Here is a 17,611-nt window from a genome sequence, read left to right as displayed (position 1 = left end):
TCCCGCATAGTTTTGATAGATTATAGACTCTGAGCCTCGAGTCAAGTTTTGATTATAGTAACAAGGGAAAGGGTGCAGGCTAGCTGGTATAGATCCATGAAGAAGACCGAGAGACACGGACACAGAAGACGACACACGTAGGTTGTGTGTGTCGTGAACCTACGTGTGTCGTCTTCTGTGTCCGTGTCTCTCGGTCTTCTTCATGGATTGATTATAGTCCCTGTTTTGATACAAATGTCCACTAGACGGCACTAGACGGTGTGAGGGCGCAAGTCTTCAGAATATGTCCATAAAGAGGCTCCCTCACATTCTTATAGCACCTCCGAGAATGTGACTTCCGGTTTGTGATGTCGTAGTGGACAGGGCATCGTCTAACAGGCGCTCTGCGAGGGAGTTTTCTCCGGTTAGCTCTTCATGCTACGTGGTTCTCCTCGGACATCACAGAGGCCGCGAAGGACAACGATCTGCGCCCTTTAAAAATGTGGTGTATGCGAAGAACCGAATGACTGCCATACGAGTCCTTTCACGAAGGTTGGGATGGCTAACATTCCCTACCCCTTAATGAAGAAGAAGAAGAAGGTTAATCGTGAGATGTCTTCTTCGAGAGTCAACCCGGAGGTGATGGTTGTTGTTGTTATGAGAGGTACGCAGAAGAAAACGAGGTCCTATCGGATGGCGAAAGACGGCAACCTCGTAATACCCCAACAACACCGAATATCCACTGGATGTAAAATTAATGTCCTAACATCTGTGGTCGGATTCGTCTGTCTGATGGATATCCTTCTGATATCCAGCGTGGATGAAGAAAATAACGCGCGGAAACGATATCTTCAGGGTATCCAGAAACTGACATACGCGATAATCTATGCCCCAACAACACATGGCAGTCCTGTGGATATCACGTGTACGTCTATATCTGGAATATCCTGGGGATAACGAGCTTCGTGCGGCATATATGTCCGCTCACGGGTCCAAGTGGAGAAAGGAGTCCTCCGGGACGTCCGACAGACATCCAGTTTTCTGTGCTGCTTGCGCCCCTGACACCGTTTTTTTTTTTTTTTTTGTCTGTGTGATTTGAGCGCTTTATCTGACATATTTAGTGAAACGAGCTTTTTTTTTTTTTGCACCGTTAATGTGGATCGACAGTTAAGAATTAAGGGACAACATGCAGTTATTGAAACCGAAAACGGGAATTGAATCATTTTTTAAAGATAACTGACAAGAAAAAGTGACGGTAGCTGTGGGAGTAAAATCCCCCCTTCCGTACAGTTAGTCTACCCTATAAACGCGCTTTTTTTTTTCCGGAAACTTACGACCCATCTTAGACTATTTCTTAGAATATTCTAACTTGGCAAGTGCGCACAACACGTCAGCGAACCGACACAAAGCGAACAGCGAACGGTGAGAGCCGAGAAGTTGAAGGGCTCTCCCGTTGGAGAAGTCCGCGAGGGTCGGGGCGTAGCATTTACTGTGTTAACCATTAGTTTAATGTAGTCCAACAATTCGGTTTGATTAATTAAATTATTCAAGTTAGTAATATAGCATATGAGCTTTAAAATTAGGAAGATATTATGTCTGATTTATCAGTGCATGAGCTGGACGAAATGTCCATAAAAAGTCCCTTCCTCGTCCGCTTAACGTCCGTATAGATATCTTTCGGACGTCCCAGAGGACTCCCTCTTTCTCTCACTTGGACATGGGATCGTACATATATTGGACGAAACTCGTTATCTCCAGGATATCCCAACATCCAACTTCTGGCGTACATCGGATATCCATAGGACAGCCTTGTGTTGTTGGGGAAGTTTACCTTCGACAGATGATGCAGACTGCATGTCTACTTAGCATTATGGCAAGAGATGGCATTTAAGTGATAATAAGTATCCCTAACTTGAACCTCAGGACTATGGAACAAATAACAGGCGTAATGAACGCAACCCAATAAACCCAACCGTAATAAACATAACAGGCGTTCCCATGCGGAGCACGGAAGAGAGGCTTCCATCCCAAGACGAGAGGCAGCCTTCTCCCGCGAGGAAGAAAGACGTCGACGACACAGAAAAAAATGTAGTGTGATGCTTACATTCCGACAAGGACAAAATCTGTCATGCTGTTATGTTTCGTCCAGTGGTAGAGCACGTCATGCCACCAGACAAGTGCTGAAAGTGTCGACATTTCTGTCATTACGCAGAGCATTGTTGGGGATATACACGGTGTAAGATTTGTTCTAGTCCCTGTATACACCAACAAAGAATCCAGCAGCAGCATTGAGCCTAAGTGTGCATGGCCTCCCCGCGGCGTCACATAAAGCGTGCTGCCGAAGATAATACGACAATGCTGAACATTAAAGGGGCTATGAACTCTATACCAAGCTAGCCCGCCGACTGTGTCGACTCCAAACGGCGGTTTTAACTTGCTGGCTGTGACACCTTTTGCATAGATGAATCTGATAGGTCCGTATCTTCACCATATATAGCACGCTGCTGGCCAACCATCATCCCCAATGTCTAGAGCTGAGCGCGGGTGCGGGTATTACCGCGGCTAGCCGCAGTTACCCGCACATCGTCAAGATTTGCGGGTAGGAATTCGCGATCGCTGCGGGTACGTACCGGTTAAAATGCGGGTGTACCCGCAATGCAACCGTGGGTAATGCGGGTATACCCGCATTACCCTCACTCCATGGCCAACTAAGTGATCCCTCTCTGTCACACGCGAGCTCAGCAGTGCCCTATGTCGTTGGCCGCATAAATCCATGTGCCAGACTGCAGCAGGCAAGTGCTGGCGGGCGAGTTCGATTATTAATGCAGACATATACGGCTCTCTGTTGAATTGCAGTTTTATTGGCATACGATTGAAGCCGTCCGAGACACGTAGCCAACACTCAGAATTTCCATTGTTTTAAAATAGAAACCGCGGTAAAGTGGACGAGGAACACTTACCCCTGTGGGTCCCAATGCGGCTATGCGGGTATACAGACAGCACTGCGGGTGCGGGTCGCCCAGATAAAATTATTGCAGGTGCGGGAGCGGGTCACACACGCGCGGGTACTGTGCGGGTGCGGGTCCAAGTTTGCTTACCCGCACTCACCTCTACCAGTGACAACGTACTCGCTCCTGATTTGTTGATAACGGGAGGCGGAGCCTATGCCAATATGTTCGGCGTTATGGCTACAAAACATGGCTCCACCTCCCGTTTTCAACAAATCAGGGACGAGAACGTTGTCATTCGGGATGATGTTTGGCTAGCAGCGTGCTGTGTGGTGAATGTCATTTTTACGAGTGTAGAGCAGAACGTTGTGTGTACCTCCGCGTTGACGTCTTATTGGGTCCTACAATTCTTCAAATGACGTAACAATGGATAGAGGTATCTGGATGGCGGTATACGTCTACTCGCCCGAACCCGAAAGAAAAAATGCGTTTTTGTATTAACGCTGCACACATTATGATGGAGAAGTATTAAACAATAAATTGTAAATAGAATTACGAAGCGTAGAAGAACAATATTACACATATTACATCCGTAACTAAATACCTGTAGATTCTTACCTCCTTTAAGAATAAATCCGCACACCCTATCCCAAAGCTGGATAAACTGATGCCAAGGGATCCACCACGTTTATTGGCAAATATAAGTAGGCATTCAGGAGGTACACTCGCAAAAATGCCGACGTACAGGAGCAAAGCAGCGGGACATTTACAGAACATGCGTATGCAGGAGCAGTGAAAACAATGTCTCTGTATCCAGGTGCAAAAAGGAAGTGAGACCCTTGGCATACCACCTAGCAAAAACGTCTCTGGTAGCATAACATTTCTGTCTGCACCAAGAATCCTGGGCGCAGAGAAATTAGCTAAGAGAAAAGCAACAAGATAACCTAAGTGTGGGGTTTCCGCTAGTGTTGCTGCTGCGCGTGCACATCTTCTCCTTCTGAAGTTAGTCTCACTTTTGCTGAATGCTTTACGGCAGACAACTTTTGTATGAATGCGCTGAGCTCACGAATTCTGTACATGAAATATTCAAGAATGGAAGTACCGCAGGAGGATTCCAAGGACCTGAAAAACAAACTGGGTAATATTTGGGACTTTCCGGCATAACCTCTGCATAACTTCTGACGCCATAAGGCAGCCTAAAGTTGATTGAACTGTCGGAATCTGCATTCGTGTCACAGATTTCTCTGTGAGATCACACTATGCGGGAAGGCCACCTCCCACGCACACTCCAGGCCTGGCATAGTGACGGACATCCCATTCCCCTAAGGTTCTTCTGCAGAACCAACTATATACCAAAACTCGCAACCTTGTGCGTTTCCTCCAGGAAACGGGCCTCGTGCAAAGACCCCTCTAGTGCACCTCTCATCCACAGTGCACTTCCGTCTCATCAGTACCGTTCACCCTGCCTATACCTCACCCTTCAATGTCATCTTCGGCAGCCCCCTCCCCCCTATTGAAAATCACTCACGCGCTGGTTTATGAGACAAATAATTAATACACACGTAATTAAGCCGAGCCATTGCGTGGTTTACTTGTACGCCGTATTACATGCCATGTCTGACCTGCCGATCCAGCTCTGCAGATAAACCGCACAATGGCGTACAGTGTTGGTACACGCCGATACCTTGCCGATATGGTAGAGCAGTTGTCCCATCTACAATGGTGTCAAGATGTCCCATCAAAGACCCTCATGAGAGAAGTGGATCCCGATTTATCCCTCAACTTGCCCACTCAGCTGCCTCGCAATTTTTCGTCCGTTATAGGGTATGGTGGGGCAAGACGAGACAGAAATTTGCAATTGAATGTGTAATTTTTATTTGTCGTGTTAAAAAAAAACTAGCATTAGGCACATTCTCAGGGTTCTAGAGCTTCTGACCTGTCTTGCAAGAAATGCTAAAATGCAGAGTGTCTCATCTTGCCCCAACCCTCGGGGCAAGATGAGACACGCCGTGGTAATGAACTATACAGTTCGAGTCCTACATCTGGCTAACCTTTTCAGTGACTTCCTTCGTTCATTATACAAATTAGTTTTTGCAATCCAAGCAGACAAAGTAAAGCCCGTGGGCCCCTACAAACCCCCTTGAGCCCACCGCCCACATGATGTGCAATAAAGTCACACAGAACCCGATGCTATTTTGCTTCACCGTGCTTTGCAAACAAGGCACCGCCAGTCTGATGTGCCCTGGTATCCCTGCTTTGCTGGAAATATCGTAGGAAACAGGAAAATTTGCTGGAAAATCCTAGGTAACATGTAAAAACCTCAGTGGCGATTTAGCGGCAAATGCGAGAGAAATGCGTCAGCATTAAGCGCCCTTTCCTGTCCATACTTTACTTGCGGATATCCGCTTCTGGTCTAAACCCAACTTCCGGTTGTCCACTTCCGGTCCAACTCGACTTCCGGTTCTCCATTTCCGGTCTAACCTGACTCCCGATTGTCCACCTCTGGTCTATACTTGACTTCCGCTTCGACACTTTCAGTTACTATATGTAAGTCCATTTAATTAACCTTTAATTAGGCTCAACTGCTTTCAATTACCCTGCAATTAACCTTTAATTACCGAAGGTAACCGCCGGTTACGTGAGGTAATCCTGAATTCATTTAATTCGCTTTAATTACGTTTACTTGCTCCATTTCCGGTCTAACCTGACTTCCGATTGTCCACCTCTGGTCTATACTTGACTTCCGCTTCGACACTTTCAGTTACTATATGCAAGTCCATTTAATTAACCTTTAATTAGGCTCAACTGCTTTCAATTACCCTGTAACCTTTAATTACCGAAGGTAACCGCCGGTTACGTGAGGTAATCCTGAATTCATTTAATTCGCTTTAATTACGTTTACTTGCTCCATTTCCGGTCTAACCTGACTTCCGATTGTCCACCTCTGGTCTATACTTGACTTCCGCTTCGACACTTTCAGTTACTATATGTAAGTCCATTTAATTAACCTTTAATTAGGCTCAACTGCTTTCAATTACCCTGCAATTAACCTTTAATTACCGAAGGTAACCGCAGGTTACGTGAGGTAATCCTGAATTCATTTAATTCGCTTTAATTACGTTTACTTGCTTTAATTACCCTCAATTCCCCTCTAATTGATGTTAATTACTTTTAATTACATCCGGTAACCTGCTGTTACCTTCAGTAAACTTTAATTTAATATCTCTACTAATTACATATCTTACATTATATCTTACAATACCTTTATACATAGACATACCTTTAAACTCAATTTTCTTGCATTAATTTTTAATTACCTCTAATTCAGGTACTCTCACCTCCTTCTGTTATTTATCTTCGACTACTTCAATTTCAAATCATTTACCTCTGTTTTCATTTAACTGCTTATATCCCCTCTACATGTCCACTTACACCGCTGCCTCACTGAGGCTTCACCATCTCATACACGGACACACACACACACACACACACATGCTACAACTTTTTCCATTTTGACACTCCTAATGCTAACGCATTAAAAAGAAATCTCTGAGGAACAATCATAAAGCTACTAGTTGACTTATCCGTTTCTAAATTACATTAAATTGTCTTGCCCCGTGCATGTTATCGGATGAATTAATTTTTCTGTTCAGCACCGGATAACCAAGAGTGCCCATATTTTGCATATATTTAATGAATGAATACAGAAATAGAATGTGGACTTACATTTACAAGATAAGCCTGCGAGACGCTGCTGCACAGATGACAAGAAAAAGGACTACAGAAAATCGTGCCTTTTTGGCGGGTCTTTACATTCCAGACTGAAGGAACCGATTTTTTTTCTCTTCAACGCATAAACCAATTCGGACAATTCTCACGTGTAATAAAGCGGACATGCAGAGCCACCTACGAGTAAAATTTCAAGCTGATGGAGCAACGCGTCTCTGAGACAGGAGGCCAAAAATGTCGCGTCTTGCCCCGTGTCTCATCTTGCCCCACCTTACCCTACACAGGCTTCGTCTCGGTGTGGTCTTCACCCCACTCTTTAAACACAGGCTTGGTCGCTCTGAAACCATGTTATGCTCCAGGTGTGCACGTGATCGTGGACAGTGTCCTCTTCAGGGGTCAACGAGAAAAGGTACGAAACCGCATGAAGCAAATCACCCCCGCTCCTATACCGGGTGTTTCAGTTAAATCCCCGGGCTAAATAATTCGCGAACGGGCGCACCAATCCACGAGCTTTCTTTTTTACAAGTATCTGTCCGATACCACCTACAAGCTGCACACCGTGTGAATTAGTGGGAGGCGCTCATTATTAAAATAAAAATGCAAATGAGTTAAGTAAAAAAGCGTAACTTCTAAAGCAGGGCGCTGTCGGCATTAAAATGGGTACTACCCCTTTTGGGACCTTCAGTGGACACCTTTTAGAGAAAAATCTGCCACCGAAGCGGGTCATTTGTTGCAGTAATTAATTGGTTTCGGTTTACGTATTTTTGTCGGGGCTTGTCGCTGCGAAGCACCAAAAGGACGCTCTTTCACTCCATTATCCATCAATGAATTACGTCCTTACACCAATGAATTACACCAATAAATTACACAAATGAAATACGCCCTTTTGCGCTTCGACGCGACCAGCCGCGAAAAAAACACGTAAACCGAAACCAATTAATTACTGCAACAAATGACCCGCTTCGGTGGCAGATTTTTCTCTAAAAGGTGTCCACTGAAGGTCCCAAAAGGGGTAGTACCCATTTTAATGCCGACAGCGCCCTGCTTTAGAAGTTACGCTTTTGTACTTAACTCATTTGCATTTTTATTTTAATAATGAGCGCCTCCCACTAATTCACACGGTGTGCAGCTTGTAGGTGGTATCGGACAGATACTTGTAAAAAAGAAAGCTCGTGGATTGGTGCACCCGTTCGCGAATTATTTAGCCCGGGGATTTAACTGAAACACCCTGTATATGCTATAGGCTATATATGCTACGTCGAAAAAAATTAAATGTACAGGCTATATACAGGTGTGAATGAGATACATACAGATGGATTAAACAATGAGAAATGACGGAATGACGAAATCGTACCACTTAGCCCTCTTGTTTAAGACGGATGTTAAGTTATCGCACTGTGTCACGATCTCGGATCACCTGAGTTGCTTTGCGCCATTCTCCGATTTAACGTCCTATATATACAGGGTGTTTTCACGAAAAATGAGCCAAAGTTAACAAAAAAGAAAAAAGGTTCATTGCACATCAAAAAGACGGACTGCGTAGTGTTACCAGTGGTGTGAGGATAATCGAACTACTTTTGGTTTGTAATTAAGTGAAACTAATTAGTCAGTTTTTTAATTACAAGGTTTAGAGCCAAAATGTCAATGAAAAAGTTGTAGCGGGCGATAGAACAAGACGAAGCCCGTTGATTGCAACTCTTGTACCTCTAACGGATCCTTTTTTTCTCTCTCTCTCTCTCTCTCGCTCCAAAGATTAACTTTCGGGGTTGACAAAACCGACGCGGGACCTGTCACAGACGCGCGAGGAGTCAATCTCAAGCCAAAATGTCACTGAGAACTGTGACTAGCCTTCGTTCGATAACAGGACGCTCGAGAGCGCTGTGATCGGGCGCTCCTCGCGTGTCTGCGACAGGTCCCGCGTCGTTTTTTTGCAAACCCGAAAGTTACTCTTCGGAACTGGGGGAAAAAAAGTATCCGTTAGAGGTACAAAGTTGCAATCAACGGGTTTCGTGTCGTTGTATCGCCCGCTACAACTTTCTCATTGATATTTTGGCTCTAATCCTTATAATTAAAAAAACTGACCAATTAGTTTCACTTAATTTTCAGTAATTTATTTAATTTCACTAATTAATTTCAAACAACAAAGAGCCTGAGTATCCCCACACAACTGGTAACAATATGCAGTCCGTCTTTTTGGTGTGCGATGAACCATTTTTTTTAAAACTTTGGCTCATTTTTCGTGAAACACCTGTATGTTGCCGCCTTCTATGAAATCGACTTCAGAGTCACTAAACGCCCTCCGGCTATGCACGTAAATATGCGATTATAATGCAAAATGTTGTAATACATGGTTACATGCCCAGCCCTGCCTTTGGGAAAGTGTCATACGCTGCATTTTGTTTCCACCACTAATGATGCGTCAACCACCGTTCATCCAGACTTTTATTTTTCCGGATCCTGCGTCTTTCGGTAAGGAAACAAGGGGACGGATTTCAGTCCATGCAACTTGCCTTCGTTTATCAGTCTCCAGACACAGACGAAAATTTCCCGGAGTTGCCGCTGAAAATACCCAAGAACTGCTTCCATTTATCCGGCGTGCAAGTGGCAGAGCCAATGTGTGAACTACAGTTTGTCATATGCGGGACCGGAGGCAACTTTGAGCAATTTCTCCCCTTTCTAAGAAATGTACTGCACAACGACCTGTGTCGTCCTCTTCGTTTCGTGTTTTTCCGTGTTGTGTGCTTCAGACTGTTCCCTCTCTCTGCCGCACACCAGCCCGCTTGCACGCCTTTAATTTGTTCTACAATGACCAGTTCAACCGTATGAGGGGGGGGGGGGGGTGACGTTCAATAATAATAATAATAAAGAAAAGGTAAGACCGTATGAGTTGTACCTTGAGGTGATTATTCTGTGGCTCCCCTGGTTTTCGGCCACGCGACGCTCGTGTGAGCCAAGGTGTCGGAGAATAGAACTTAGCCCGACAAGAGATGCCGCAGTCTGCAAGAGTAAGAATGAGGGTTCATTCGTAGATGTTCCGCATGTCCAGGAATGGGTGAAGGGAAAACCTGGGTTGGTTATTCGCAGATGATCTACAGTCCGATGTAAGCCGTCCGCTTGCAGAGCCGCGTTCTCTAGTGTGAAAACTGACTTTGATAGGCGTAGACGAAATCTGCCGTTGTGGAGTGCATGTCAACGTTATTTAGCATGACAACACCCGAGCTGCGATGTGTGATCAAGATCCCATTAATATTGGTTGCCCTGAAGACCAGTGGCACGAATCCGACGACGAAAGTGAGGAACGCAGTGTTGTGACTCTTGAGGATGCGCGAAGTAACACTGGGAACAGCTGTGGCAGACTGACGATGATCAGGTTAACGTGATCAGACGTAAGTGTCGAAAAGAGCTGGATGCCTGTGATAACTCTGCGCAAGTAACAATTGAGAATTTCACAAACAAATAGAGTTGCTTGGCAGCTGCTGGATCCTCCGCTCTCACTTTTCGTTTATCCAGATCCCTCGTTATCCTGGAAAGTTTCGCTGGTAAGGACCAGTTCCAGACAAGCGGGAGTCGAGTGTATTACAATACCGGCGCCAAGTGTGTGTCCTAGCACATCACTCTATAACTCTGGAATGTGTTGTGCTTGGGACGAGTTGCTTCTAAAATAATCGCGGCTTAACGATATCCACCAAAACCTCATTCAAAAGGTTGGACCCGAAGGCTTGGACACATGAAGAGACAGCGAGCAGACCTGCCGCTTTCCACGGAGCGGGGGAAAGGGCAAACTCTCTTTCGAGGAACACTTGCAGAGTGACGTTTCTCCTCGGGCTAGTTCCGATTCTGCCACCACCACAAGCAGTTCACTCCATTGAAATTATATACAGATAGTTATGTAAATAAACCGGTACGCTTCTTACCGCCCACTCATGCATCATCACTCACTTCGCACCGCGCCACATCCCCGGGCAAGTTGTCATGCTGCAGGGCCAAATGTTTAGACAGCCATGCAGGCAACGATCAGTATGAGATATTTAGTATAGCACCAATGACCATTCCTGCCGTTAGTGAGCACAAGCAGATTTTGCGTGCATTCCCACTGGGGAATGACACTGGACTAACCAAAGCCATCGTGAAACCCTATATATATATAGACTGGTAAACACGTTGTTCTCGAAAACGACTTTCGCTAAAATGGAAACCGTCGCCATTTGGCCCGTTGTTCTCCATGATGTGGCTCGCCAGCACAAAACCTCTAAAACAAACATCGGAATTTTGAAGGGGTTCTGCCACGGTAACTGCATTGTCTCCTGGCGGGAGCATACTACGGCAACTCTTGCATTTGCTTTGAACTGCGTACAAAAATACATTCTTCACCACGGTGTCAGTGCCCTATGTTGCACAATTTTATGTGGCTGCCCGGTCTTTTGGACAAGACTTCTTTAAACCTCCCATCACATTTTGTTATCCAAGAAGGTATGCTTCACCAGTTTTCATGATTCTTTGGGAACTATACTGTGCAGAGCGGACTGCACTGTACCTTGCAAGAGCTCTGAGTCCAAGGATTTGCCTTGTGCATTTTCGCGATGCATGACTTCCCGTCCCTTACACTCCATTACATTTAATACATGGACACTTAATACTGAGCCTGTCCGGTGCTGTTTTTTTCTTTCTTTCTTGTGTCTTAGCTCCTTGTCTCCGTTGCAATGAACATACAACGTAGTTAGCACGTCAAGAGTTTAGAATTTAAGAGACAAGAATTTAAAGCCATAGCGAATGCCATACGGTGCCATAACAGCCATACGGTTATGGAGTGAGATTCGTGAAAACAAGGTTACATTGGATATATTTCATGCCCCAGGCAACAATAATGAAAATCCCGAAGAAGTGGCATTAGGCCAGTGACGTCACGGATCGATACCGATAACAAAATGTGACGTCACATCCGCTCTCATGAAAGAAGCCACTTGGCCAACGCAGCCTGCTATACTGACCGGCGTGGCGCTATACGAGAGCGTTCATGCCCATCTTTTGGCTGTTTTTCAGCACCTGATGGTATGCGTAAATGCTGGCACCACGAGAGAGATTTTCGACGTAGAGCATGACCGTGATTACTCAGCAAAGATGTACATTGTTGCATGCGGATAAGATACATTAGCAGGAGAATCACACGCATTTTCCGAGCCTAGAATTCCCTAAACACCCCATGTCACCGAAGCACCTGGAACTTCTTGAAGCCTCGTTGCGTCATTTGTCTTTTCCGCCGTTCTCTCACGCCTCACTACGTGGTTACCCCTTTTTGAGCAGGATGCACTGCAATCCATGTACACTAATGACGTCTTCCGCGTCTTGTGGGCTACGACGTCGAATGTGGTGGTCTACCACCTTCCGGTGTCGTCGTTCTCGTCGGAACGACCCACTCGCGAGGAAATCCTGGCAGCCGCCCGATCGGGGCTTGCGCCCACGCACGCTGATCGGCGAGACGTAAGGGGATGACCCGCGCAGCTCTTGACAGCGGGGTTATCGGCACTCGGGGGCGAGCGCTCAGTGGTGAGCGACGTCCTTGGGCCGCCGACCACACCAAGGAATTTGATCGGTCGGCATCTTCGGCTTCGCCAGACAAAAGGGAAGACACCTGCAATAATCTTGGGTGTCCAAGAGGGGGACCCCGCATTGTGGCCACGCTTGAATAAACTCTTGAAATGTATTTAGTGAGTTCCGCCCATGTATTCATAGCGCTGATGGACGGCCGCTTGTGTTTAATGCCGCATTGTGTGCGCTCTCCGTCTAAGGCTGCCAGGGGCTATTTGTGTCAAGTGGACGGCTGGCACCCCTCGGGAAGATTAACACATCAGAAATGGCCACCTCTTGTCGATCCCCGGAGGGGTGTCATCAGTGAAAACAAACACGGCCATTGCATTCGATAAAAAGGGTGGGATTTATTTGAAGTACACATCACATTTTGCGGATCACTGGCCGCCAAATGAAATAATGACGAGTGAAAATACCTCTACTATGCACGGGAACATCGCTTAAGTTCAGTAGGAATGGAATGGAATGGAATGTATAACATTTCGATTTGCCACGTCCAAAGATGTCGCAAAAACGCTACCGGCAAAATTGTCATCAATCACAACTAGTTCGTACACTCTGCCTAATAATTAAAACGTAAAAAAAAGCATCAGTATAGTATCAGGTAAGCGCACAAACGAACAGTCGCAACAAATGTAGAAGTTCCTTTCTGATACAATTATTTTTTGCATTAAGGCTAACGACTATAGAACTGCAGAACTGCTTGTTCTCTTTTTTTTCCTTCGAAGTTACCGCTATCACTTTACAAGCAACCTAATAATCATAGTAAATATCATAATGATAAATAGGGCACTTCGCATTGACTGCGATGACACATTTGATGGTAGCGCTGGTGCGATAGAGTTCAGGTGTGGAAATGATCATACAGACGGGAAAAGTTGACGTTGTAAGACAAATAAATAATTGCAAGCCCCCGTCCCGTAGCTTGACCTTGGTGTGTGGTCGTCTGCAGTGGAATGTTTGATCATTGTGGTCCAGTTTAACACTCTGCGTCCTGCCGTACCTACGTACAAGAGTACGGGAGAGATGTATAATCAAAAAGTACAGAGTTTCGATACGTATGTACAAGTTCATAAGAGCGTCAGTCGATCGCAGGCACTCCATGGAAAAACAAACGACAAAGGAAGATGTCAAATCGAAGATGAGCAAGGTGATGTCATACACTCGAAACAAGGAGAGCGATTGGCTATCATGATTTCGGAACCGTTATTGCGAACACCTTTCGATCTACTAAAGCTCGCTAATGCGAAGAGCCGATAAGCAAAAACTAAAGACTCTGACATGTCCGTGAATTCACATCGTGCTCACCGTACCGAATTTGCGTCTGACTCATTAATCAATACTAATAACCCGATTTCAATGGGGAAAAAAAGGACCAGGTAGGGAAGTCATTCCCTATTAAACACCGAAGAAAACAGAGTGCGTCATCCAAGTTCCTTTGTGGAGCTCTATTTTTGGCGTTATTGTTGTGATTAACATCTCCTGAAGCTTAAAAGCGGAAGGCAGAATGCTAGACTGGACCGTTATAAATGTCGGCTTAGAAAGCTCCATGTCAAAAACAGTATGTGATGAACTGTTAATTGTACAATACAGATTCCGAACAGAACAAGGAGATCACAAAATATTACATGGTTACACTGAATGAGCACATTTTCTCTCGTGATGTCTGGACAGTACATTTTCTACCTTGTCCGGACTCTTTTTTTTTTTTAAATAAATTAGCGAACTGCCATATTGGATAGGAACTTAAAGTAGAATTAGCGTCACGTTTAACACGAAATAGGACACAAGCTTTTGAAGATGTGTATGAACAACTGAACTAGCACAGTTCACAAGGCTAAATCTCGCGTGGTGCGCGAACAAGTCCCCACGTGACCAAAACACTGTGGCACGTGAAACAGCACTCTTGTCCTCTGGACAATCGTTGATATAGCTGCCTATCTAAAATGTCTGACGACCATCGAAAATGACACACTACTCCATGCACAACCTATCCAGCTATACAACATACTGAATACCGACCAGTGAGGTAGTTGCTCGAAGATCGAGTCTTCGATACATACGTAAACTATACTCATATAAGACTAGCTGTTTAACTGCTTTGTTGGCCCCCGTTTGCTTTCGGAAAGCAAGGAAACCCGGGTGTCTGGCACACGTCAAATACATCGCGAGGCGCAGTTCCACATGCGTTGCAACTGTTCACTTTTTTTTTTAGAGGAATTTGAGGTCTTCCGAAATGCTGCGGAGGAGTTCCTTTCGTACCTAATGCACGGTTCCAAGTTTTGAACTTGTACTCGTAATGTCATGTTTTCTTCGCTATTCATTGTCCTCTACAGCTTTTCAATTTGATCTATGACCACCCAGCTCCCGTGGCAGAGTGGTTAGGATGATCGCTTTCCACGCCGAGACTGGGAGGTGACACGGGTTCGAATCCTGCGGCTGTGCTGTCCGAGGTTTTCCCTGGGTTTTCCGAAGACTTTCCAGACGAATGTCGGCACAGTTCCCCCTCAAGTCGGCCCAGGACGCATAAGAACCCCCCCCCCCTGTCCCCCACTCCTTCCTGCTGTCCTCTCTCCGTCTGTACGCCGCAATAGCCACAGTTGCTTCGCGGCGCTAACACGGAAAAAAGATCTATGACCGATCTAACCATAAAATGCTAATATGTGAGGGGTCTGCGTAGAAAGTCTGATGGACATGCCGTATAAGCTACAGCTATACCGCTGCACTTTCTGCACCACGCAGACGAGATGGACCACTATTTCGATTACGAATAGACCTCATGTACCTAATGATTGTCCAGGCATCGCGTAAATAACTTTGGGAACACCGTAAGCCTCATTCCTTTTCCCCCACTTTTTTTGCCAATTCTCAAATACATCCGTCTTTACAACCAAAATATGGCTAGCCATTATCTGACAACTAATAATGAGTTAATATTCCATTCGCCGCGAGTTCCAACGAAATAACAATGCAGCAATCTACGCGCTAACACGCTTGGTTGGATGTCAACTGTATGGCATGAAAGGCCTAGTCTCGGGTCTTCCGAAACAGTGACCGGGACAATGCATTGAGCAGTGACCGCTTGTCACTTACAAGTAGCCCTTTAAAGGTCAGGTTCGGAGAACTGATATTATTCGGAGGTTTTCATTTTCTTCTTGGCTTTGTCAGGTACGAGGCACGTGAACTCTGTTAATGGCTCTAACCTCACTTTTGCGATTCAGGAGCCCGGTAAAGAAATTATGTGCAGTGAGAAGTCGCTGTTTTGGCTATTGCGAAGATTGTGGACAAGTATTCACACGCATGTTTCTGTTTGTACCATATATTAAACTACCTTACCTGCAGAAAAACACCGAACCTGATCTTTTAGGGCGCACTGGAAGCTGTATGCATTGTCCCGTTCACTGTTTCAGAAGATCCGAGACTAGGCCTTTCTAATCAGGAGCTTTCTAAGCTGACGTTTATAACGGTCCAGTCTAGCATTCTGCCTTCCGCTTTTAAGCTTCAGAAGCACCAAATGTTAATCACAACAATAACGCCAAAATAGAGCTCCACAAAGGAACTTGGATGACGCTCTCGGTGTTTTCTTCGGTGTTTAATAGGGAATAATTTCCCTACCTGGTCCTTTTGTCCCCCATTGAAATCGGGTTATTAGTACTGATTAATGAGTCAGACGCAAATTTGGTACGGTGAGCACGATGTGAATTCACGGACATGTCAGAATCTTTAGTTTTTGCTTATCGGCTCTTCGCATTAGCGAGCTTTAGTAGACCGAAAGGTGTTCGCAATAACGGTTCCGAAATCATGATAGCCAATCGCTCTTCTTGTTTCGAGTGTATGACATCACCTTGCTCATCTTCGATTTGACATCTTCCTTTATCGTTTGTTTTTCCATGGAGTGCCTGCGATCGACTGCCGCTCTGATCAGGCCTTCCAATCTAGGCGCTAACACGCTTGATTGGATGTCAACTGTATGACATGAAAGGCCTAGTCTCGGATCTTCTGAAACAGTTCTGAACAGTGACAATGCATGCAGCTTCCAATGCGCCCTAAAAGATCAGGTTCGGTGTTTTTCTGCAGGTAAGGTAGTATAATATATGGTACAAACAGAAACATGCGTGTGAATACTTGTCCACGATCTTCGCAATATAGCCAAAACAGCGACTTCTCACTGCATGCACATAATTTCTTTACCGAGCTCTTGAATCGCAAAAGTGAGGTTTGAGCCATTAACAGAGTTCACGTGCCTCGTACCTGACAAAGCCAAGAAGAAAATGAAAACCGCCGAATAATATCAGTTCTCCGAACCTGACCTTTAAATGGCTACTTGTAAGTGGCAAGCGGTCACTGCATGCTCAATTTCATTGTCCGCACCGTAAACAAAAGACAAAAACACGTGGTTGTAGTAGGATGAACCATCAACGTCCTATCTTAGTGAATTCCTGTGAATAATGATGATGATAATGTACAGATGCATTAAACAAGGTTGCCTCTCCTGACGATTCTTTGGTGGTGCATGGCGGCTAATCGGAGACGTCCACAGCGCACACAGAAGGCAACACATTGCACAAAAGTTCGGTCACTTAACAGAGGTTTCACAAACTGTACACACATGGTCGCGCAGTCTCTTGCAGTCCGTGACGATGACACAGTGTATAAATAAATTAATAAATAAAATAAATTAGATACTAGTCTTTTTCCCGGCGCTCCACACGGCACTGGAGGCATAAACGTCCGCCTTAGGAATGGTCGCGCAGGTAAGCGAACAGCTCAAAGATGTACTGGGTGACTTTGATATATTCGCGCAGAATGAGGTAGTCTCGTAAGTTTCGCTGACTGTCCTGTTTGATGTCGCGATACTCGTGTGACATCACATCACGCAAGACATCTGGATTTTTGTCCACGTTGAAGTGAACAATGCCAATCTGGAGCTCGCACAGCAGTTGGCCCAAGTTCTGCTGGATCTCCAGAAACAGTTTTTGAAATGGGCCATTGTGGAATATTTGGTCGAGCACTGCCTGTTCCAGGCCCACAGCGTAGTACTGGACGTACCCAAATGCATTCTTGAATGCCTCTTCTTTCTGCGTGAAAAAATATTCTCATTATACAAGTGTTATCCACATGGAATTCCACGCAATCGGACGCAACAGTCCCACGATTACTGGTTAAGAATGTCCTTCAGTTCACAGGTTTTATTCAGCATTCGTTTGCAGATATATTTTCAGGGCAGTCACAGCCATCGGGATCAGCCAGCGTTGCACTGTGGTTCCACGACGACCAATTACGCTCATTATAAAAAATATATAACGGAATATCGAGTTTTACAAAATTCCCATACCCATTACAGGCGGAGTATTCTGTACCCATGTTGC

General features: G+C 45.3%; 1 protein-coding gene and 1 long non-coding RNA gene across 8 annotated transcripts in view; one reads left to right on the top strand and one right to left on the bottom strand.

Annotated features, from left to right (window-relative positions):
* The window catches only part of LOC135397339 (uncharacterized), a 116,816-nt gene that overhangs the window by 8,826 nt on the left and 90,379 nt on the right, over positions 1–17,611 (top strand). The gene's annotated exons all lie outside the window — the stretch shown is intronic.
* Positions 16,640–17,611, bottom strand: part of LOC135397312 (uncharacterized) — an 80,578-nt gene continuing 79,606 nt past the window's right edge. For all 7 annotated transcript variants that reach the window (XM_064628857.1, XM_064628840.1, XM_064628830.1 and 4 more), the window contains one exon: positions 16,640–17,320. In XM_064628857.1, the coding sequence (XP_064484927.1) occupies positions 16,979–17,320 (342 nt within the window). In that variant the 3' untranslated portion in view covers positions 16,640–16,978. The remainder of the gene's footprint in view (positions 17,321–17,611) is intronic.

The sequence above is a fragment of the Ornithodoros turicata genome, chromosome 1, assembly GCF_037126465.1.
Source record: "Ornithodoros turicata isolate Travis chromosome 1, ASM3712646v1, whole genome shotgun sequence".
In the NCBI taxonomy this organism is placed as follows: domain Eukaryota; kingdom Metazoa; phylum Arthropoda; class Arachnida; order Ixodida; family Argasidae; genus Ornithodoros; species Ornithodoros turicata.
This window is presented reverse-complemented; position numbering and strand designations above follow the sequence as displayed.